The following is a 24,135-nucleotide window of genomic DNA, read 5'->3' as shown; positions in this document are numbered from 1 at the left end:
CTGGCAGAACCTATCCAAGAGTAGAATTCACCAGAAACAGCAAGGGCATACAGGCTTTACTGGGAGACCATAAACAAAGTGCAAGATTCCAGGCCCATTTGGCCTGGAAATGAACAAGCTCTATTGCTAAGGGGTTTGCTGGTTCCATGAGGCTGGTGGCAGCCCTGTGTCACTATAACTGGTGAGGTAGAAACAACCCCAGCTGCCTTACCCTGCTGGACAGAAAGGCCCACTTTCCTGGGAAGAACTAGTGCACCAAGTCCTACCTGCTTCTGGACCCTTTGAGTACCTACAGCCTAATGCAAGAGTTGCTACTTTATCAACTTTCCTACAAAATTAAGGTCAGACTCATGAGGAATAGTTTCATTACAATGTAATGACTAACTGCCTGTGGCTGGAGAAGCCCCTATGGTACTGAGCATCCACGAATAAGATGGGCAAGCATACAGCAACAAGGAAACCTGGCCAGCATCTGATGTACACATTCAGAGGATATGGGGAGATATGGGGTCAGAGAAGGCTCACCTAGATTCTCGGCCTAAATGGTAGGGACAGAATTCCCCAGAGGTCTGTGTCTGAGCCAGTCGTAGGATTCTGCAAATGGAAAAGTTTTCTAGGCTCTGGGGTCACAGAAGAGGCAGAAGACACAGTCTTGGCACTCTGCACCTGACCTCATAGAGCCTTCAGTTCACCTGCTGGAAAATGAGGTCCACTTGTTGAGGTTTTTTGGTGAGGTTGAGAAAGGCCAGGTGGACATGAGCCTACAGACACCACAGACTAGGCTGTGTCCTGCCCCAGCCACTAAGGTCTAGCTAACCCCCTTGATTAGCAGGGAACAGAGGCCCAGGGAGATAGGACTTGCCCTAAGACTTCATCAAGGCACTGATAGGGCTGGGACAGTAACCCTGAGTCTGTCATTTGTGAGCTCAAAGCTCTGCTGGGCATCCATGGGCAAATTGTTTGCCTTCTCTGGGCCCCCTGTCCTACCACCTTCAGTTTGGGCAAAGAGGGCAGGCATGGAAAGGGATGAGAGGATGTGGCTGGCTCAGACAGGGGGCACCAGTGCTGTGCTTCCAGAGGCTGTTTATTCAGGTGAGCCCTTTCATCCTGGCCCCAGACTCCAGGATGGGTTCTACTGCAAGCAGTGGTTAGGGGTAGGTTGGAGGCATCCCAGAAGAGTCAGACTGGCCCAGGGTGGGCTTACTGCTGTGGGTGTGGCTGATGGGGTCTTGGTTGCTCCTCAGGAAGGGGCAGATAATTGGGGTCCTCTTCAGGGGCATCCAGTAACAGCTTCCTGTGGGGAGGGATCCACAGAGAGCTGAGGCCAGCACAGGTCCCCAAGGGTGTGGAAGTTGCCTGAAGGGAAGGGAGGGAATGGGAAAAGAGGGGTATGCAGTCATCTCCAGCACTCACAAGAAGCCAGGAGTCAGCAGCAGCCTCTTGCCTCCAGGCTGGTTGGGGAAGACATCCTCCAGGAAGTAATAGATGTGGCCCACAGCAATCCCTGTTGAGAAAGCCACAGAATGTCAGAGGCCCAGAGTGACCCCAGGCTTCAGAGCATGGGCACCCCCCAATGTCCTGTACAAACTGCCAGCCCAGGGACAGGCTTAAGGAGCCTAGAAGTGGGCAGGACCCCGGGAAGAAAAGGAGGGCCTGTGAACACTAGGGGAGCATGAACCATTGAGCAAGAACTCTTCCTTACCTACCCATCCCTCCCCCAGCAGGACCCACTCAAGCATCAGCAGGTCAACCCTGAAGATGCCGCATGAGGGGTTGTAAGAACTGAGGAGCTGGGAGGGCTGTGGCTGAGAGGACCAGTAGAAGTAGGAGAGGATGCCATGAGGCAGAGCAGCATGTCCAGAAAGGACCAGCCAACCTGGGGCAGTGGAAAGGACAGGCAGGCTCACCCAGCAGGTCCACAAGGATTGAGTTGCCCAGCAGCAGTGAAAAGCCCATGAGCGCCCAGGGCAGGAATGGTGCCTGGAAGGTGAGGAGGCCGAAGAAGTTGACTCTCACCCCAGGGCTGCGACGGCTCCACACATACACCAGCATGGCCATGAGGGCCTGGCCCAGGAAGAAAAGACTACCCAGAAGTCCCAGCAGCTGGACCAGAGTCAAGGTGACTTGGTACAAGTCTCAGCTACATCCAGAGTCTCTCTGACTTCCTTAGCCCCCAGAGTCCTTCCACTGGATCCCCTTCCCTCGTTGCTGTTGTTCATTCCCCATCAAGATAATATCCCCTTCATCCCAGGCTCCAACCACTGCCCATTTCTCCTGGATACCTGCATTCAGGGCTCAGAGCTACCAACACCCCACCCGGCCTTCCAATTAAGGTGGCAGCGAAATAACATCCTAAACTGAAGTAAATGACTGTGCCCTCTCCTTGGCCCCAGGCGGTCACGTCAAGCACCAGAGTCAACATAGGCCAGACCTCAAGGAGTTGTGGCTTGAGGTTCCTGAGCCCGTGGGAAGGATATTGTCATCAGGACGCCACCGAAGAGAAACATGAAGACGAAGTCAGCTGTACGGCCGCGAAAGGAGCCCTCCTCCAGCATACGGCAGTAACGGAACCTGCAGCGTTTGTATAGGAAGTGCCACCCCCAACCTGGCCTCAGTTTCCCCTCTCCCAGCCCGGGGTCCCCGCCCCCATACCCTGCCCAGATCCTTGCGACATAGGATACACGAAGAGCATGTTGAAGAAGAAGCTGAATCCTAGGGGCCCGAAGAAGAGGAAGTTGGTGACAAGCCTCCAGACCTACGAGGTGTGGCGGGGGGAGTAAGGGTAGTCAGGCATGGGGCAGGTGGGGCCAGGCCGGCAGGTGCAAGGGACGCGGCGGCCTCACCTGGAACTTCCGGAACACTAGATGCGGGTTGAAGTAGAGCTGGAAGGGGCTGAGAAGCTCCAGCTGCTGTGGAACCAGGGGCACATCAGGGGATGTCCCCGGGATCCACGCCGTTAACCCTGGCTACCTTCCCTAAAACCCCCTAGTTCCCCTCCAGGGTCAGTAACTATAGCGACGCCCAGTCTGCTCACCACGGCGGCTGTGGTGAGTACGCAGGCTGCGGTGTAGGCCCTCGTCACCGCCGGCACCTGCAGAAACTCGGCCGCCAGCCCCTGCCAAGCCATTGAACCTTCTCCGGCACGCTTAGCCAGTCCCGAAGCGCGCTCTTTAACCCACCCCTGAAGCCCGCCTCCAAGCCCCGCCTAACTCCTGCTTTTGGCCAATCCTGGTGGTAGCCGCGGAGTAACCGGGCTGGAGGGAGGGGCTCTGGATTGGTAAGCCAATAGAAAGAGGAAGAGAGAAGTTGGAAGTGGAAAAGAAAAAGTGGGCGGGTCGGAACGACTAGCCAATGAATAAGCCACACGGTTGAGCACGTGTCGGTTGTTGTGGCTGCAGTGGCGGCGCGGGAGAAAGTGTGGCCAATGAGGAACTGGCCTCTTCAAGATATTCTAGAGGAGAACCAATAGCAAAGGACCACGAGGCCACCATGGGGGCGGGGCTCGGATTACCGCCTCAAGGGAGAAAAAGACCAGAGCCAGGTGCTGCGAGGCCGGAAAGGGGCGGAGCCACGGGGGTGGGTGAGACCAGAAGTCCGGAGGTGTTAGTCCCGGTCCCCCCTCCTACCCCGCCTCCCCCATAGTGATCTTGGCGTGTTCTACCCTGTGAGAATCTGGGGCAGGGCCACCTACTCCGCAGCAAAGGAGGCGCTTGGTAGCGTGTCCAAATTCCCCCAGACGTTCAGGGTTCCCTAACCTCTGTTTGCCCCTGCTGGGAATCTTCCTGGCCGCTCTCTGGGGAAGGGGCTGAGTTTGGGGGACTTGTGGCCTTAGGCGGGAAACAAGGATAGCGGGGCAGAGCAAGTGGATAAGATGGAGAGGGACTTGATATTTTGATAGAAGAAAGAAACTTCATACAGTCAGTTATTCGACTGTCATGTTCAGTGTATTAGTTGCCCTTCTAAATGCTGGGGATACAGCAGCTAATGAGCTAGAGATAATGGCTGATAGAAAATAAGACAAATGTGGGGTGTGACCAGATGGTGGCCTGCCAGCTACGTGGGGGTGATCAGGGAAGCCTCTGTGAGGAGGTGATTGTCACTTTTTTAAAGTGCCCATTAGGCTGGGCATGGTGGCGCAGGCCTTTAAGCCCAGCTATTTGGGAGGCTAAGACAGAAAGATACAAAGTCAGCCTCATCAACTTAGCCAGACCTATCTCAAAAAAAATAAAAAGGGCTGGGGATGTGGCTCAATGGTTAAGCGCCCTTGGGTTAAATCAACCATATCAAAAATAATAATAATAATAATAGCCCATTAGGATGGTTATACAAACAAAACAAGAAGACAGAAAATGACAAGTGCTGTCCAAGATACAGAGAAATTGAAAATTTTGTGTGCTATTGCTGAGAATATAAAATGGTGTGGCTACTACAGAAAAACAGTATGGCTATTACTCAAAAGTTAAGAATAGAATTACCATATGACCCAGCAATTCTGCTGGGTACATACCCAGGAGAATTGAAAGCAGTAACTTGAATCGGTAATTTATTTTCACACCCATGTTCTAGCATATTCACAACAGCCCAAAGGTGGAAACAACCCAAGTGTCCATTAACATGGGAATGGATAAAGTGTGGTGTATACGAAAATGGAGTATTATTCAGCCCTAAAGGAATGAAATTCTGCATCTTGAAGACATTATGCTAAGTGAAATTATACAGGTACAAAAGGACAAATACTGTAGTATTTCACTTAAATGAGAGGGGAAGTGGGAAGCTGTTGTTCAATGGGTAAAGAATTTCAGTTTGAGAAAACTGAAAAGTTCTAGAGATGAATGATGGTGATTGTTACACATGAATGTGAAAATACCTACATAATACTATTTAACTATATACCTTAAAATGGTCAGAACAAATTTTATGCTTTATGTATTTTATAACTTATAAAAATTTAGGGCAGTGGATTGTCAGAGGAATCAGTAAGCAGAGGGACACTTCAGGTGACAGTGGTGGCTTGGGCAGGATAGAACCTGGGGATCCAGGAGCAGTGGAGGTGGTTTTTCCCACAGACCAAATATGGCTGTGAAAGAGGGTTTCCTAGGGACATTGTTAGAGAACAGAAAGATAAAGATGGTGGGAACATGAGGTTAAGAGAATAATTCTATAAAATGGGCCCATTTTTGCTGACTCTCCACATGCTATTTTTTCCAAGAAGCACCTGTACCCCTGCATGGGCCTACATGAACATGATATATTACTATCATGTTAACTATCTGCTAACTACAGGAGAAATGCAGGCCCAAGATAATGTCGATGGAAGAACTCAGGAGGTTTTTTTGTGACCAGGTCCTGAAACTCTGGGAGATAAGGGTAGTTCTTCCTAACCATAAAATATGTAAGAATGTATGGGTTAGAATCCAATAAGAGGGCTGGAGTTGTGGCTCAGCGGTAAAGTGCTTGTCTAGCATGTGTGAGGCACTGGGTTTGATTCTCAGCACCACATATATATAAAATGACATAAAGGTACATTGACAACTAAAAAAAAAAATTTCCAAAAATCCAGGGCTGGGGTCAGTGGTAGAGCGCTCACCTAGCATGTGTGAGACCCTAGGTTTGATCCTCAGCACCTCATATAAATAAATAAAGGTATTGTGTCCACCTACAATTTAAAAAATATTTTTAAAAAATCCAATTAGAACTGATCAGCATGGGCCAAATTGACCTAGAGCTGCTATGACAGTGGGGACTTGAGAGTCTGATGTCATCCTGCTGTCCACCAAAAGTCAAGAGGTAGACCTGGGCAGAACTCTCTGGAAACTTCTCTGGGATCCCCTATAAAACTGGACTGCAGGAGAGGCACATTGTTCCTCTCCTCTGAAGAGGACCTGCTCTCTCCCTTGAGAGTGTCCCCTTTCCCTTTTCCTTATCCCTTCAATAAACTCATTCCTATTACTCTGAGCTACATGTCTGAAATCTTTCTGACTTGATTGTAAGAAAGGGGTTAGAAGAGGCAGTCTTCACACTGCCTTAGTATCTTGAAAGGCCCCAGCTCCATAACATCCATGACTGTGAGAGGAGAAGTCAAGGCCCATACTTGGGGCCTAAGCCAGAGTAGGTAGATGGTGATGGCCATTGCAGAGAGGAAGAGCACTTGAGTAGAAGGTAGGAGAGATGGAGAGTTCTGTTCTGGCCTCATTGATTTGGAGAAATCTTTGTGACATCCACTGGCAAAACTATTGAGCATGGCATTTGGGGAAAGTAGGGTCAACAGTGCACATGTGGGTGTCAGTCACAAGTAGACCAATGGCATCTATAACTTGAGCCTGTATGAGATGCCCAAGGGGTAAGGGTAGATGGAGAAGAGAAGCCAGGCCTGCCACCTGACTTTTAGTGCTCTGAGAGAGAAGGCAAACCTAACCAATAGGATCAAAAGGTTGGGGGAAGGGAAAGGTTTAGGAGCTGAGCCCAGGAAGTGCTTCAGAAAGGACCATGCAGTGAGAAGCTCAGGGAGATGTGTGCCTTGGGACTGTGGGATGTAGCCATGCCAAAGTCTCTGGTGATCAGGATAATGGTAAGCAGGAAGAAAAGGAAAGTGCCCATAAAGTCAGCGAGGTGGGGAATTCTGCCTCAGATGTCCATGTTTGTACATAAGACCAGGGATCCTCTAGTCCAGGTCCTGAGGTCCCTGGAGACTAAAGCTAGCTGAGAGAACTGGTTGAGCAGGATACTCAGAGCACAAGGGTCCCACAAGGATACTGAGGGGGGTTCCCTGGGGACCAGTGCCTGATGAGAGTGGGTCAAGGTTGCCACTGGAGGGAAGTGGAGAGCTGGCAGGCTGAAGGGGATGTGCATTTGTGTAGGGTATTTGTTAAATACCACTAATACAGCAGAGATTGGACCAAAGTGCTAAGAGATTGGGGTTTGGGGCAGGCTGAGAGAAACCCCTCAGATGGCCTTGGTTTTCCAGTAAAGCAGACCAAGGTCATATTTGAAGTGGGCCAGGGAGAGCAGATCCCTTGGTGGCAGCAGTGTGCAACAGGGCAGGGATCCAGGGCCTTTGACGCCAGGACAGGCGCCACCAGACTGGTAATGAACCCAAGAAGGGAGGGAGGTCAGGTTTCAAGCCAGCTTGGGGAAGGAGGGAAGGTATTCTTCCTTAAGGCATTTAGCATGCTGGCCACCCTCCACTTGGGGTCAAGATGGGGCTAGCAGGAGGGGCTTTCATTGTCAGCAGGGACGTCTGTCTCCCCTGTGATTGGGGGCTGATAAGGCAGGCGCCTGGATTGGGGGCTGCGAAGCACATTCCTGGGAGGCTGGGAGTCCAGGGTTGGTGGGGGCAGCACGCCTGACAAAGGAGAAGACAGGCGAAACATTAAAGGGAGTAGCAGCTGGGTTCTGCTGCAGATGCACCTTCTCAGAGACGTGGGGAATCCTCAGATAGGGAAACTGAAGCTTGGTGGAAGGCAAAGCAAGTCCTGGGGCAGACCTCCATTTTCAGTCCTGTCCCATCTCAGGACAAAGGCCATTCTGCAGACAGAAGGTCCACTTGTCCTTGGACCTTCAGGTACCTCTTAGTTATTTATGAAGAGAAGCTCTTGGCACCCCAAGTTCCAGGGGCCGGGAGACACAACAAGTCCTGGATCCTCTAATATCTGGGTGGCAGACCTGACAGCTGGGCCATCTGCTATTTCCTGTGCAAAGACTGCAGATGTGAGAAAGAACTGTGGTCCCTTGGCAAAATGGCCATGAGCTCTGCTCTCCGTGCCACCTTACTGACTCGGCAACCCTCCCTGTGGCAAAACAAGAAGAAATCCCCAAATTCACAGGTCTGGTGAACCCCAAAGGAGCCCTAAATCTCCTGTCAAGGCTCTCCTGGTGCTCACAGGCCAGACCTGCCTTCCTCCTCAGAACCTCACACATAAGGGCAGACCCTCTTCAGCCCTGGTGACCATCCAGAAACCCAGAGCCACCCCTGCACACACACACCCTTTTCCCCGTGTTGTACTTGATGCTCCCACAAGACTCTTCAGTTCCTTCCCTCCTCTCCAGTAAACCTCAGCGCTACTACCACTGCTTATTCAGGTCTTGGCTTTTCTCCTCTGAGACTTCCCAAGTTCTCTGAACCATTCATTCATGCATTCCTTCATTCATTATCTTCCCTAGCAGCCTAGATGTTCTGTTAAAAGAAGAGAGGAAGAGCAGATGGTGGAATTGCCTCCTACTTCAGGAATCCCTACCCAATCACCCGCAAAGGGACCAGAGCTCACCTCTCTTACAATAGCACTTTATTTTTAAATGTGTTTTAGTTCAAAGGCTGTCGATGCAAGCGGTATCAAACCAAAAGAATTAGTAACAAGGTAAATGCTCTGTCCATGCTGAAGTTCTTGACCAACACACGGTAGGCTCTGTGGGCCCTGAAGACTCATCTGTCTCTCAGAGACCCAACCCTTTCTAATATATGGACCACTGTGGTGGGTGGGCCTCCCCTGCAGCTCCAGCCAGCCCCTCCCAGAAGCAACTGTTTCCTGGTAAACCCTTCCTGTCTGGGCCATTGAGTATTTTTAGCACCAAATCCGGAAACCATGTACTGGGCAGCTGTTTACAGCCAGAGTGTAAGAACAAACCATCCAGGTAAGCTGTTTCAGACCTAGACCACAGAGGGTGCTACCTAGGCCTGGCCCGTCTAGTCCTAGTAGCAGAATCCAGATTTTCCAGGAATAAGCTGGCCTCCAGGTTGTATGGCAAGGGAGAAGGCAGAGTCAGGCAGAGGATGAGTCACAGTAGCCAGGCCAAGAGAAGGGGAATGGCCTGTGAAAAGCCTCTGAAGTACCTGGTGGGGACAGGGAGACAAGCAAAAGCAGGGACGAGAAAGGACAGGGGTGCATATAATGTAAAGCAAGAGAGGGAGCCAAGCAGAGTTGTGTCAGCTGTGGTCTGTCTCAAGGACAGTGGAGGGAGAGTCATGGGAGGGTTTTGAGTGTGGTGGTGAGTCATAAGCAGCTGGCAGCTAAGGGACAAGAGTAGAAGCTGTCACCAAACACAGTGGTGCACACCTGTAATACCCGCAACTCTGAAGGCTGTGGCAAGAGGAACCCAAGTTCTAGACCAGCCTCAGCAACTTAGCAAGACCTGTCTCAAAATAAAATTAAAAGGGCTGGGGATGTAGGTCAATGATAAAACACCCCTGGGTTCAATCCCCAGGACAAAAAAAAATTATATGCAGTCATCTGAGAGTATGAGAGGAGGAGGGTGGCAGAGAAGGAGGAAGCAGATCCACTGGCAGCAGCAGCATGCAGCAGGGCTGGGGTTGAATGATGCCAGGACAGATGGCTGCTGGGCATGAAACAGCCCACAGAGGGAGGTCAGACCCATGACGGGAAGCCAATGGGTCAAAGTGGGATTCAGTGTCTCTCCGTGGCCAGAAGAGCTCCTGAGGGACAGAGATACCACTATGGACATTCCTGACCATAGGCACATGGGAGCCCCAGGCTTGGAGGAGACAAAAGAGAAAAGGCCTGAGAGAGTGGAGCAGCAGGGGCCCTGCAGAATCCATCCTTGGATTCATCAGCTTGGCAGTGCAAGTGAGGGCAAGATGAGGCTCACTACTGGCTTGCACAACCCTGGGGACAGTGAATCTTCCCCTGGGGAGACATAGATGAAGGCCTGGTTTGGGAGGGACACCATCTGTTGAACTTGGATAGGATATTTGGGGTGCTGTGGGGACATGACTACCTTGAGAAAGCCTGGTCCCACTGCAGAGGCATAGTAGTTGTACATACAAATGGCAACTCTAGACCTGATTGTCTGCTGTAGTGCAGGAGGTGAGGTCTTGGTAACCATGGATATATGTGAAGTCCAGGGCCAGGTCTTCAGCTTCATCAGCTTCAGGGATAACAGTGGGACATGATTGCTAACTGCCTCCGCCCCACCCCCACCCCTATGTCACAGTGATACTGAAGCCCAGTGTCTCCATGAAACAGGCAGATTGGAAGGGTCCATGTATATGTATAGAGTGTCTTTCAGCTTGCCAGGTTGGAGGGTCCATATTTCTATATGGGAGCTCCTTCCTGGGATAGATGCTGCTGGCCTCCCCCTCTGAGGCCAGTCTCAACCCTGAAGGAGTAAATGTCCGTGAGCAAGAATATACCAAGGCACAGCTTGTAATCCTGGCAGCTCGGGAGGTTGAGACAGGAGGATCGTGAGTTCCAAGTCAGCCTCAGCAGCAGCGAGGCACTAAGCAACTCAATGAGACCCTGTCTCTAAATAAAATGCAAAATAGGGCTGGGGATGTGGCTCAGTGGTTGAGTGTCCCTGAATTCAAACCTCGGCAACCCCTCCCACCAATATATATATATATATATATATATATATATATCTCAAAGACAGATTGTATAGGGCCCCTATCAGTCCTTTATTTGGGGCCTACTTCCTGCTGTCTTCTCCCAGCTGGAGTTGCCAGGTGTCTGTGATTAAGAATGTGTACAGTGGCCATTTTTGTACCTCAGGAGCTCTTCTGGCCAGGGAGAGATATTGAATCCCACTCCAAGCAGGGAGAGAAGACCACACCAGTGAGCTATCCATGGACAAATAGCCATGGCAGGGCCACAGACAAGGACAGTGGTAGAACAGGAAGAGGGCAAGCTAGGCAGGGAAAATGGCCTGGGCAAAGTGAAGAGGCAGGAATGGACCCTGTGGCTGCTCAAAGGCAAGGCAAAGACACCGTGAAATGCAGGAGACTGTAGTTGCTCAGTGATTCTGAGCCAGACTCTGCAGCATGGTTTGCCAAATTCACTTAAATCTCACCACTCTCTGATGAAGCAGTTTACTCTTACAGAAGAGAAAGCAGAATCAGAGTAGTTAAGTAACCAGTCTGAGGACACACACATAAAGAGGTACCAAGATAGCAGGGTGCCGGTCCTGTCTTTGTCACCCTGAGGGGCAATAGTGGGGCCCACAGAAGGAAATGAAGTACCCCCCACCCCATCACTGGGGCACAGAGGAGTGAGGGCCATCATCCCCGTATGCCAGTGGAGTGCATTACCATCCAGCAGTGTGCAGCCTCAGACCAGTGCTGTGAAACCTCTTTGTAACCTCAGAGCTCCTCAGGCTCTCTGCTCCTGAGCTGCTTCCCTGTGTCCATGCCTGTTTCATTGTCTCTAACCCCCTATGGCTGGATGAGATGGCTCCTGTCCAACCCCTAGCTGTGTGCTGTGGGGCTGACCTGAGCCTGTCCCCCACATCCCCCACTCCCCAGACTTCACAGTCCTCAGCAATTGCCAGTAATTCCCACTTCCTCCAGTGACTGCTGCTGGAATGTAAAAGCCACCTCCGGAACCACCTCCCAGAGCATGTATGTGCGGGGTGGCTTCCCCTCCCTCGCTGCTGCTATTTTTGGGCTCAGAGCTTCAGGCTGTGTTTTGGGAGAAGCAGATTATCTGCTTGGCAGAGTCAGCCAAAAGGTTACAAGTTCCCAGAAACAAAACCTGGAGAGGCCTGAAAAGACTTCAGGCCCTGTAAGCGGCTGTGCTGCTTGTCTGCACACCCAGGAGCTGTACTCTTGGGTTCTACACAGCGGGGGTTTGGCTGCATGATCCCAGGTGTGTATGTATGTCCAGCCTGTGGGCACATTGTTCTGTAGTTGTCCTTGAAATCATCAAACAATGCTGGCTTGAAAGAAATCTGGAGGGACAAGGGCCACTCTGGGAGCTCTTGCCCATGACTCAGAGCCTTGGGCAGGTGGAAAGGAAAAGCCCAGGGTTCTCCCCACCTCCCACCTGGCTTAGACTCACTGACACTCCCACTGAGCAGCCAGGTCCTGCAGGTGTTCAACACACACACACACACACACACACACACACACACACACACAGGGATTGTCCAACCACTAGGAAAATAAGCTCCTACCAATGTGCTGGGACAAGAACCCAGGTGTCCTTGTCTTCTCACAGTGACACCATCAGCCAGCATTCCTGCCTCCACATTGTTCTCAAAACATTCTCTCAGTTCTTCTTCTTCAGGAGGTATTGGGAGGTCTCTTCTAGAAAAAAAAAAAATGAATGCAGGGCATGTGACATCTGTTCTGTGGTCTCAGTATTGGGAAGGCTGAAATAGGAGGATCAATTGAGCTTGAGAGTTCAGGGCCTGTCTGGGCAACATAGCAAGAGCCCCATCTCCTCAAAAAGTTCAAAGAAAGAAGGAGAGAAAGGAAAGGAGGGAGGAATGGAAAAGTATAGACGCAAGATTAGGTACCAAAATGAATATTTATTTAAAATGAGAATGCAAACAAAACACATGACAAATTCATAAAAGCTGACAAACCACCTGCAAACAAAGTGCAGGGGGAAAAAAAAATCCCCTCTCTGATAAGAAGATGGCTTGATGGCCCACCCTGCCCAGGTCAGGTGGGGCTTGAAAAAAGAACCAGCATGTACTAACTGGGCCCTTACATGTCGATTACCATGTAGTGGAGAAACCGAGACCTGGGTATAGGGAGGGCTCACATGAAGTGGTGAGGGCTAGGAAGAGACAGATTGGCTGTTTTGCTTCTATATCCTAAACCTGCAACAAGTAGCCCAGCCATGAGGGGACTGGCTACCTTGGTGTCCACCTCCTCTCCCTTCTCTGTAGAGAGAAGATGACCCCTGCCCCAGGAATGCAGGCGTCAGAGCTTCTGAAGCTGGCCTAGCCATCATCCCTGTTCCCCCCCCCTTCCCCTCCAGATGTGGATGCAGCTGTATTTTTAGAATAACCCACCACAGGACATTCTTTCCTTCTAATTAAGATGGTTTTCAAATCTCTGGGCAATCAGCCTCATTGTTCAGTCCTCAAATATCAAAGGGTGGCCAGGAGGCACTGCCTCAGCTGGTTATAGGGTGGGGTTTGTTTTCTTTTGCTTTTATAACCATTATATTGAAAATGAGACCCAGAGCCTGAGTGAACCAATGCCAACTCTGAGGAGGATGGTGAAGCATTATTTCGGGAAGAGTTTGCAGGAGTTGCCCCAGGCCTCGCCTTGTGTATTTCATTCCCTATCTCAGTTAGGGATGCTTAGCTAGACTGCAGTCCCCACGTTCAATCACCCAAGGTTAGGTTAGGGTCTGTCTAAGTCAAGTGTCTGATATGGCTTCAGATATCCACCCTCAGGATTCTTGGTCCAGGCACTTTTAGGAGCTGTGGATACACTGTGCAGTTGGCTGGCCAACTATTAGAATGCCCCCATTTTACAGGTGAATAAATGGAGGCTGGGAGAGAGGATGTGCTTGGTAGAGCTGCAGGAGCCCCACTGGTGTTGGTCATAGCCAGGCCTGTGGCCAGCCTACTATGCTACAAGGTAGTTCATTGTCTCTCTTGGCCCCCTGGTGCCCAAGGTCAGCAGGACTTCCAAACTTCAACCTAGAAGGTCGAGTGCCCTCTTAGGAGGCTTCTGGTATGGAACAGACAGCTAGCCCAAGTGGGGAAGGCTGCAAGAAGGAGGACATCTTCACTCCCTTGAACACCTGGAATAGCAGGCTGCAATACATTCTCTATTCCAGAGCACAGAGTCCAGTGACAGATGAGAAAATAGAGGCTCAGAGAGGCCAGGAATACAGAAGTGCTCTGCCTGCTGGTGATGATGTGCTAGGTACCACTACTACTCAAACACAGTGACGGGTCAGCATAAGCTCTGGGGAAAAGGCCAAGGGTCTTGGGGTCCAGCCTGAGCCCTGACTCCAAGTAGAAAGCATCTGTCCAGACCCCTGTCTGACCTCGTATGAACCAGAGTTGGGGTACATGGCCAGGCAGGGCCAGGCCAAGCTAGGCGACGTCGGCGGGGGTGGGGGTGGGGGGACACCAAGCTTTTCAACTCCTATCCAGGCCTTGACCCACCTTGCACTTCTGCACTGGGTGCGGGGACAGAAATTAAAATTGCCCCAGGTCAGATGGGGTAGGGCGGAGGCTAGGGGCAACGGCCAGGACTCAGGGCGCACGGGTGCTGAGGGACAGGGCGAGGGAAAAAGGGGGAGATTCCCCCGGATGAAATGCCACTCCTCCCGTGGGTGCACAGCACAGTCCTCCTTTGTTTTATCGCTGCAAGAAGCCTTCAGGAGCAGGCGGAACTCGGCTGGACTGGCTCCCAAAGAGCCCGGGCTTTGTCGCCCCCTTGAGACTAGAGCCGGTCTCCGCGGCGACTGGGAAATCCCAAGAAGCAGGCGTGGTTGGGGTTGGCTGGGGGCGGGATCCTTGAGCCGGGCTGGGGTGCCCAGCCGGAGGGGCGTTTTCTGAGATAGCCCGGTAACTGGAAAGGCACACCGCTGGCCCCATGGAGGTACTGTAGAAGAGCTAGCGGGCTCCCAGGGAGGATGCAGTTTGGGTGGGGATCAGTCTCAACAGCCGGTTTCGCTAGATTGTTTTTTACAGTGAACTGTCCCCCTCCGTTTCCTGCTGTGTGACAGGGGAAGATCTCTGCCCTTTGGGGGCCTCAGTTTCTCCATCAGTAACGTAATGAGCCCAGCGTGTAGGAAGGTGAGTGTCGCAGTTCACTTCTCCACTTCACCTTCTTACCTAGGAAACAAACTAGGTGAGGATCTAGTGCAGTGGGTGTTGGTTGGCATCTCCCCCACTCAGCTAGTGCGGCTTGGTCTCACCTTGCGGCAAGGCCAGCGACGACCCTGACCCTGTAAGATTAACCAGGCTGGACTTGGCAATCTGAATTAGAGCAGCTCCTATTTCTAGGGGAGCTGTAAGGGTGGGCATGAGTGTGGACACGTGTTTAATTTCCCGTAGCTTCAGGGGCTTCCTCTGTAAAAGAAGAAGTCACCCAAGTGTGGATTGTGGAAATGAACACCTGGGGCTACGCAGGGCGCAGGGCGCAGGGCAGATGCAAGCATCGGGCTGCTACAAATAGAACTATGACTTTGACATACTCAATTAACTCCCAGTTAATGTTTGCTAGAAGAAACTTCACCTTCCTGGTTAAAGGTCGATACTTACTGGTTGGGTACCCCACAGTACACACCAGAAGCTCCATCTAACTCTGGCTGGTGGGGGGGTGGGGCGTCCAGGAGGGATTTCTGGGTGAACTGTGGGGCAAAGAGCTATTATTCTAACAGTGGTAAGAGTGGGGTTCTGAACACAAAAAGTTAAATCCAGTTCTAAACTCAGTACTTATCCCCATGCCCACACTCAAGCTTTTATTACATAACCATATACTCTTTTTTTTTAAATTTTTAGTTGTAGATAGACAAAATACCTTTATTTTATTTATTTATTTTTATGTGGTGCTGAGGATTGAACCCAGTGCCTCACACCTGCTAGGCAAATGTTCTACCACTAAGCTACAACCCCAGCCCCAATCCATGCATCCTTATACAACTTAAGTATGATTATGCATATTTCCAAACTCTAAGGCAATATATGTATGTTTATTTCTGCAACTTTGTTCTTGGGGCATTGTGAAGTGGCCCATACTGATATTCTTCCTCTTGTCCAGTGAGTGGTATTCTATCAAATATCACAACTCCTGTCTTCCTTCCCATGGCAGTGCAAGGGACCAAACCCAGGGCCTTGTGCATGCTGGGTACACATAGGCACACACTCTACACTGAGCTCCATCGCCAGTGCTGTGTCCATCCCCCCACCCTCTTTTTTTGATACTGGATATTGAACCTAGGGGTGCTCTACCACTGAGCTATATCCCCAGTCCTTTTTATGTGCCCAGGCTACCCTTGAACTTGTGATCCTCCTGCCTCAGCTCCCAGGGTAGTTGGAATTAAAGACATGCACCACCATGGAGGCTCTCCATTTTCTTGATTCTTGATATTTGGGTGGTTTCTGGTTTTCCTGTGTTTCAACCAATGTAGAATTTTTGAGCATTGAATTAAGAATTTCTCCCAAGGCCTACCCAGGAACTCTTGGAATTACTGGGTTAAATGGTATTTTTAACTTCAACTTCCTAGATATGCCCAAACTGCTGTTCTAGCACGAAAGCACCAATTTACATTTTCAGCAATAATACATGAATATTTCAACTGAGCCTCATCAAGACTTGGTATTGCCAGAATTAAGCTGTTAGTCTGATGAGTGTGAGATAATATGCTGTTGTGGATTTAATGACTATTAATATAGGTGAGCTTAGTCCATTATTTTGTTTCTATACTAAAATATCTGAGGTTGGCTAATTTAAAAGGAAAAAGGTTTATTTGGTTCCAAACAGCATGGCATCAGCATCCTGGTCACAACATGCTAGAGAAATGAAAAAGAACACCCCTGCAATAGAAAAGATCAGCCTTTATAATAACCTGGTCTCTAGAGAACCAACTTACTTCAGGAATCTAGCATTAATCCTTTCATGAAGGTGGAGCCCCCATGACCTAATTACCTTCCACCAATGTTCCACCACCTCAACACTGCTACTCCTGGGGGCCAAGCTTTCAGCACATGAATCTCTTGGAAATCACATCCAAGCATTTTTCCATTCGTTTAAAAATTTTTTTTTTTGTATTTGTAGATGGACAGAATGCCTGTATTTTATTTGTTAATTTTTATGTGGTGCTGAGGATGGAACCCAGTGCCTCACATGTGCTAGGCAAGCACTTTGCCATTTGAGCTACAGCCCCAGCCCATGTATTCTTATCTATAAATTCCTTTTGCCCATTTTGTTTAAATTACTCTTATTTAGGAATTCTTTATATACTTCAAGTACCATTACTTTTTTCACTTTAAAACTTTTAATTTCAGAACATTTTTGTATTTATAAAATGTTGTGAAGGTAGTAAGGAAAATTCCATAAAATCAAATAGTAATACTTATTTGGTCTTAAGCTTGTAGGTATCTTCTCATATTGTGTAGCTCTTATTTTAATCAATTTATTAATTAAAACATTCTTTGGTACTGAAACTTGAACACAGAGTCTCCCACATTCCAAGCACACTCTCTATCACTGAGGTATAACTCCAGCTCCGGGTAGCTTTTAATTTTTTAGTTTCACCTTTTAATTGTCTTCCCCACCTCCTCACTTTTTTTTTTCTTGTACCAGGGGTTGAACCCAGATGTGCTTAACTACTAAGCCACATCCCTGGCCTTTTTTTTTTTTTTTTTTGGTGCTTGCAATCTTCCTGCCTCAGTGTCCCAAGATGCTAGGATTACAGGTGTGTGCCACCACACTGGCAGATTTTTAATTTTTTTTTTTTAAAGAGAGAGTGAGAGAGGAGAGAGAGAGAGAGAGAGAGAGAGAGAGAGAGAGAGAGAGAGAGAGAATTCCCAACATTTATTCTTTAGTTCTCGGCAGACACAACATCTTTGTTGGCATGTGGTGCTGAGGATCGAACCCGGGCCGCACGCATGCCAGGCGAGCGCGCTACCGCTGAGCCACATCTCCAGCCCTTAATTTTTTTAATTAAAAAAATTTTAGGTGTTGATGGACCTTTACTTTATTCATTTATTTATATGGGTGCTCAGAATTGAATCCAGTGCTAGGCAAGTGCTCTACCACTGAGCCACAACCCTAGCCCCCAGATTTTTTATTTTAATGAAGGTAAATCCTCATAAGAAATGTGTACAGCTTATTTACCCTTAGATTATAAAATATTCTAAATTTTTTTCTAAAATATTTAAAGTTTGCCTTTCACAATAAAATTTGTGTGCACCTGCAATTATTTTTGTGTATGGGGTGAGACACGATTCTGTTTAACCTTAGGGCTGCAAATACCCCATGCATACTGTTTACCAACTCCAAAGAAAGAACTTGAAGGAGTTAACAGAGAGGTCATGTTATTATTTATATACTCCTCTGAGGTGGCAGGCCAGGATGCAGTAGATGGCCATACCATACATACAAGCAGAGAGAATATATGGGACAGAGTGCATACCCATTGTGTAAATGAGTTTCTTGAGATGTTTTATGAGTACATTCTTTTACTTTACAACTAAGGTCATTCTTCTTTGTTCCTCACCTAAAGCTTGGAGGCAAGGAAAGTGGCCGGTTTCCCCTATTTCCTTCCTATCATGTTCTTTAAAGTTCTTCTTAGTCAAGTGGGGTGGTACATACCTGTAATCCCAGTAACTCTGGAAGTTGAGACTGGAGGATCTCAAGTTCAAGGTCAGCCTCAGCAAATTAGTGAGATTCTGTGTCAAAATAATAAATAAATAAAAATGGCTGGAGATGTGGCTCCATGGTAGAATGCCCCTGGATTCAATCTCTGGTACTGAAAAAAATACATACTTTTTATCTCAATGTCCAGAACAGCAAGTTTTCCTAGGCACTAACTAGTGTTTACTCAACATTCTATCCCTTCAGTGTCTTGAAAAGCCCCTCACAATCTTATACATCCCCAGGTCTTCTGCAAAGCCCTCTGAACAGAACTATGGCGTCACATTGCATCCATATCTTACAATAGCAGTACAAAAAGCAAGAATTTATCAGCAAGTGTGCTAAGGTAATTAAGATAACATTGATTTGTTTGGACACTTGGGTTAAAGCATGAGTGAAACTGTGTGTAGACCAGTTCTATTTTTGTTGTTGTTGTTTGTTTGTTTTGTGGTGCTGGGGATTGAACCCAGGGCCTTGTGCATGCAAAGCAAGCACTTTACCAATGAACGATAGCCCCAGTCCAATGTTTTTTTGTTTTTTGGTATCAGGGATTGAATCCAAGGGTGCTTTACCACTGAGCCACATTTCCAGCCCTTTTATGTATTTTATTTAGAGACAGTGTCTGCTAAGTTGCTTAGGGCCTCTCTAAAGATGCTGAGGCTGGCTTTGAACTCAAGATCTTCCTGTCTCAGCCTCCTGAGCCACTGGGATTATGGGTGTGTAGTGCCACACCTGGCTTCATTTCTGTTTTATCAAAGTACATTAGGTCTCATTTGTAGGTTGGCTTCCCAGAAAAGTCCTTGTGTTGCAGCCAGAGAGTTTCAAGAAAGATCCAACAGTCAGTCTGGTTGGCATGATGTGCAACTTCCATTGCCCAGTCCAGGAATAAATTATGCTAAATTATGGAGAATATGACAAATATTTAATAGGCATCAATAATGGCAAATTAGCTCCATGGAACAGTATATAGACTACTGTATGATCTTGTATTAGTAAAGTAGCCTACACAGGCCTGGATAGGTGTACCAGACCAATCTATTTGTTTGAACTTCAGGAATATAAAAAGAATAAGACATTTCTGGAATATATAGCTGCCGTAAACTGATATGTTGTGTTCCTTAAGTGATGACTCCCCAGAGTAACATCACCATACTTGTTAGGGTCAGGTTCCTAACACAGTAGGCTTTATGTGTAAATTCAGGCATTCTCTTTCCCCTCAAGGGGTCAGTAATGCAAGCCACTGGAGGCTCACTTGTACAGTCCATGACCAAGGAGCACTAGCTCCTTGTCTCTGATATGAGGTCTTGAGACTCCAGAAACAGTAAGTTGTTACTTGTGCCTGAGGCCTGCTTAAGAAAATGTTCAGTGCAAGTGTCCTTTATCTGTAACCTTAGTGTTGGTGCCCATGGGCAAGTTAACATGGTAGAAATGGCTACAAACTGCTGATGTCTGTGTTTCTCATTTAATGTCCTCAGAGAGTTATTTTCAGTCTTTACCTCAGTTATCTCAGGAGTTAGAGTTATTTTCAGTCTTTAAGACTTATTTCATCAGGCCATTCATTTTTTTCTTCAATTAATTCAGCTCCTGTTGGATTGTATGACAAGTAGGAAATCCATAATATGTCCTGAGCTCACTGTGGTATGTCATGACCTGTAAAACGGGTTCTTTGGTAACTCTCAATTACCCCTGGTGTGCCATACATGGCACTCAGTGAGGTCAGTCCCTTAATAGTTGCCTTTTGATTAGCTCTTATGTTTATTTTGGCCCATTCATGTATGATCTCCATTATCTCTTGATGACCATATATCAATGTACAGTGAGTTTGCATCAAGCCTGTAACTGTGTCCACAAAAGTCAAAGCATATTTGACCCCTTCCAATAGTGGGAGATGGCCAGCGTAGTGTATCTGCCATCACTGAAGAGGGATGTCATCTTGTTTTATGTGCCCTTGTATCATCTGATTAAATGTCTCTGTACGATGTTGTAGGTATAGCTCTGAGAGCAAGCAAGACGGTTTTAGCATGCAGCAACAATATCACTTTTTTTTTTTTTTGGTACCAGGGATTGAACCCAGCGGTGTTTAACCACTGAACCACATTATTTTAAGACAACTTGCTAAGTTGCTTAAGGTCTCACTATTTGCTGAGGCTGACTTTGAACTTGTGATCCTTCTGCCTTAGTCTCCAGAGCCACTGGGATTACAGGCATGCACCACCGTGCCCAGCTAGGATTCTTTTCTTTTTGGTACCAGGGATTGAACTCAGGGGCACTCAACCACTGAGCAACATCCCCAGCCCTATTTAGTATTTTATTTAGAGACAGGATCTCACTGAGTTGCTTAGTTCCTCGCAATTGCTGAAGCTGGCATTGACCTCACAATCCTTCTGTCTCAGCCTCCCAAGCCACTGGGATTATAAGGTGTGCCACTGTACCTGGTTTAGGATTCATTCTGACATAATTATAAAACCATGGAATATAATTTGTTTTAACTCAGTTCCTGGTACTTGCCTTTCCCCTCTCCTTCTTCTTCCTCCAGTTCCCTTCCCTCTACTCTACTGATCTTTCTTTTTTTTTCCTCCACCTTTTTTTATCGGTACATTATAGTTGTATACTATACTGATCTTTCTGCTATTTACTAATATTTTTAAAATTAGTGCCTTGTGGATATACATAATGGTGAGATTCACTGTGGTATATTCATGTATGTATGTAGGAAAGTTATGTCAGATTCGTTTCACTGTTCCTGTCCCTTCTCCCTCTCTCTCTCTCTCCTTCCACTATTCTGCTGATCTGTCTTCTATTTTGATGGACTCCCCCACCTTTTCTTTTTTTCCCACCCTTTATTTTGGATTAGCTTCCGAATATCAGAGAAAATATTCTGCCTTTGACTTTCTGGGTCCAGCTTATTTCACTTAGTATGAGAGTCTCCATTCTATTTATTTACTAGCAAATCTCATAATTTCATTCATCCTGCTTTCTTAGCAGCCACATAGGGTAGTTAAAGGGACTGTGGTTTGAGCAAATTATGTTTATTTTGGCCCATTCATGTATGATCTCCATTATCTCTTGATGACCACCAAGAAGCCAGTATTGTTTGGTGGTAATTATCTGGCCAATAGGAAGCTGTTTTATATGCGCCCTTAAGATTGGCTTTACAATAAATAAATAAATATTAAAAGAAAACATGAATAAGCAATCAGGAAAGAAGTAGAAAAAATATATTGGTTTTACAGTTGACACATGTTTAGTCTCCCAGCAATGCAAATAGAACTTTCTTACTGTGGAGAGTAAGATATTTTTGTAGTTTGTAGATATTTACCCCATAAGTTATCAATATCTGTAATATATGGAGGAATGGGAGCTATGAACACCAGGTAGGGTGCGTGGCAGGAGTCAAAGCTGCAGTGTCAATGTTATGGTTCAGACTCTTAATATATTCCCCTCATGTCTTTTGAGGCAGCTAACTTGCTTGAGAATTTGTCAGGATTACCATATATCAATGTACATTGAGTTCGCATATCCACTAATACTGTTACTCTGAATATTTTTTGAAGAGTAACGTATTGCCAATTGTATATATGGCCTCTGGTCCAGAGACATGGCTCAGATCTCTGTGCCTTGATTTTCCCCCTAGCCAGCCCATAATCAGGTGTTCATAAACTCCTCAGGGGGAGCTATGACTCTGCTTTCATTATTTCTCTTAATAGGAAAGGCTTGTCTTTGCCTCTTCTGGGCATAGGAGACACGTTTACCTTTCTGTCTCCTCCCCTTTTTCTTATTGAGAGGTAATAGATGAAACTTTCTATCCTTTGGCAATTGCTTATATAATTGTACTAGAGTGCCACTAGGTTTTTAATTTTACTTTCATCCACTCCTGCTGTTATTAAGCCCACTCACATCTGCTCACAGGAGTCTTGGAGAGATCCTCCAAGTTTTAGCAGGGTTTTTTGGATTTGCATTTTCTGTGGCAATCTTTCTGTCTCCCCTAGGTCTGATATCAGTTGCACTTCTCATTGTGCCCTACTAATGGGGATAATATTGATATAGGATACCATAATTGGACAGAGGGGCTGTGTGTAATGCTGCATGTCTCATTGCAACTTTGAAAATCATACTGTCTGGTCCTGGAAAAGGCTGCGTATAAATAGCATGTTTCTCCCCCAGTTCCCACAAATAGTTCTTCCATAGAAACCCAGATGCCTCTGGGCATAGGAACATCTGAATTTGGCCATGTGGTGTGAATGGCAAAAAGCAGCCAACCTAGTAAAATGACCCCACATTTTCATCAGTGGCACTGGTGTAAAGTTACTGATGCAAAGCAGGGTGAAGAGTTACCAAAGCCATTTTAGACAATTCCATACCATCCGACATTATCCCATCTGCTCCAGAGTCCCACAAATGGAACAGCCATGCCGGTATATTTTTCTTTCATTTCTGCCTGTAATTGGACCCCAGTTCCTGTAGTTCTGCCAGGGGATATGGAGAGATATGGTATATCTCTCCAGAGTCGGGGGAGAACATCTGGATCAGTCCCTTCAGGTCACTCCTGCTGGATCTTTAACTTTTGGACTATTTCACGTCTAGCTTCCATTATGGTTTGTTCTCTATCTCAACTTCTGAATCACTAGAGCTAGTGGACACCCTGAGTGGGTCCCAAATATGAGGATGCCAGTTTTCACTAGTCACTGACACCTTAACATGGGCTCTGCACCTGCAATGTCCCCTTAATTTAGCATAACAGCATGCCAGGAGCTGTAGACATTTGTCTGCAAGTTCTAAACGGTGTGACAACACATCCTTGCTGTTAGCCTATGTAAAACAGGCATCTCTTTCTAGTCTTAACTTTTCTGTACTATGTGGAGTTGAGCCTGAGTAGCTAACTTCTGTTCTATGGCTAACTTTAATGCATAGGGCAGGGGCCTTACCACCACTCCAGAAACATTCTTTGTTTCCTTTTGCTTTCCCACAACTACTTTGGATGCTGCTTTCAACACTTGTAGCACTCCTCCTTACATTTTGGCTTGTCCCCATAGGCACATGGTAGTCCCCAACCCTCTAATATGGAAGCCACCTCAAACTACATCAAGGCTGTGACTAACCCAGGATTTCCTCTCCAGAACCCATGTCCTTCTCCAACTCTAGAGCCAACACAATATATTCCTCTTGGGGATCCTCTGACTGTGCCAGTTGTTCAACCCCAGAGCTGCAGTATTCCCCAAGAATACTGTTTACCAATCCCAAAGACAGAACTTGGAGGATTCAAAAGAGAGATTTTGGTCATTTGATTATTCACACACTCCTCTGAGGTAGCAGGCCAGGATACAGTGGAGAGCCAAACTGTGCCTACAAGCAGGCACCTGCAGGACAGGCTGCATGCCCACTGTGCAGATGGATTTCTTGAGATGTTTTATGAGTGTATTCTTTTACCTTACAACCAAGGTCACTCTGCTTTGATCCTCACCTAAAGACTGGTGACAAGGAAGTGGCCAGTTTCCCCTCTCCATTTCCTTCTTTATTGTTTAGAGTCCTTACCTCACCACCTAGAACAAGATTTCCTAGGTACTGACTGGGTATACCCCAACAAGATCCAATTTAATTTCCCCTCCATATAATCAATTGTCATAATACAGTTTATTAGTCCATCTTTTCTCATTCATTTTTATGGTGGGGGGAAGCAATTGTTGTCTTGAGAATAATAACTATCTAAACAAAATATAAGCAGTTGAAACCAATGAGGTTTTAAATTTTGGGGAGGGGCATACGGGAATTGAACCCAGTGCCACTTAGCCACTGAGCCCAACTGCCCCCCCTCTTTTAAAAAATATTTTTAGTTGTATATGGCACCTTTATTTATTTGTGTGGTGCTGAGAATCAAACCCAGTGCCTCACCCAGTGCTAGGCAAGTGCTCTCCAACAGAGCCATAGCCCCAGCCCTCCCCAAACTTTTTAAATATTTTATTTAGAGACAGGGTCTTGCTGAGTTGCTTAGGGCCTTGCTAAATTTCTGAGGCTGGCTTTGAACTGGCAAACCTCCTGCCTCAGCCTCCCAAGGTGCTAGGATTACAGGCTTG

General features: G+C 47.3%; 1 protein-coding gene across 2 annotated transcripts; it reads right to left on the bottom strand.

The window, feature by feature from the left end:
- Positions 1 to 136: 136 nt before the first annotated feature.
- Derl3 (derlin 3) lies at positions 137 to 3,170 on the bottom strand. Of its 2 annotated transcripts, none has more exons than XM_026381250.2 (7): positions 3,035 to 3,170; positions 2,844 to 2,909; positions 2,682 to 2,755; positions 2,478 to 2,571; positions 1,908 to 2,103; positions 1,414 to 1,504; positions 137 to 1,294 (listed from the first exon to the last, which is right to left on the bottom strand). In XM_026381250.2, exons 1-7 carry the CDS (start codon positions 3,125 to 3,127, stop codon positions 1,201 to 1,203), a joined length of 708 nt encoding a protein of 235 aa, XP_026237035.1. In that variant the 5' UTR covers positions 3,128 to 3,170; the 3' UTR covers positions 137 to 1,200. The 2 variants fall into 2 exon arrangements, with proteins under 2 accessions (XP_026237035.1, XP_026237036.1); XM_026381251.2 differs by having other exon boundaries at positions 2,844 to 2,906.
- Positions 3,171 to 24,135: the final 20,965 nt, after the last annotated feature.

This window comes from Urocitellus parryii, chromosome 3 (assembly GCF_045843805.1).
Source record: "Urocitellus parryii isolate mUroPar1 chromosome 3, mUroPar1.hap1, whole genome shotgun sequence".
NCBI lineage: Eukaryota > Metazoa > Chordata > Mammalia > Rodentia > Sciuridae > Urocitellus > Urocitellus parryii.
The sequence above is the reverse complement of the archived record's forward strand: the minus strand, read 5'-3'. Positions and strand labels throughout refer to the sequence as shown.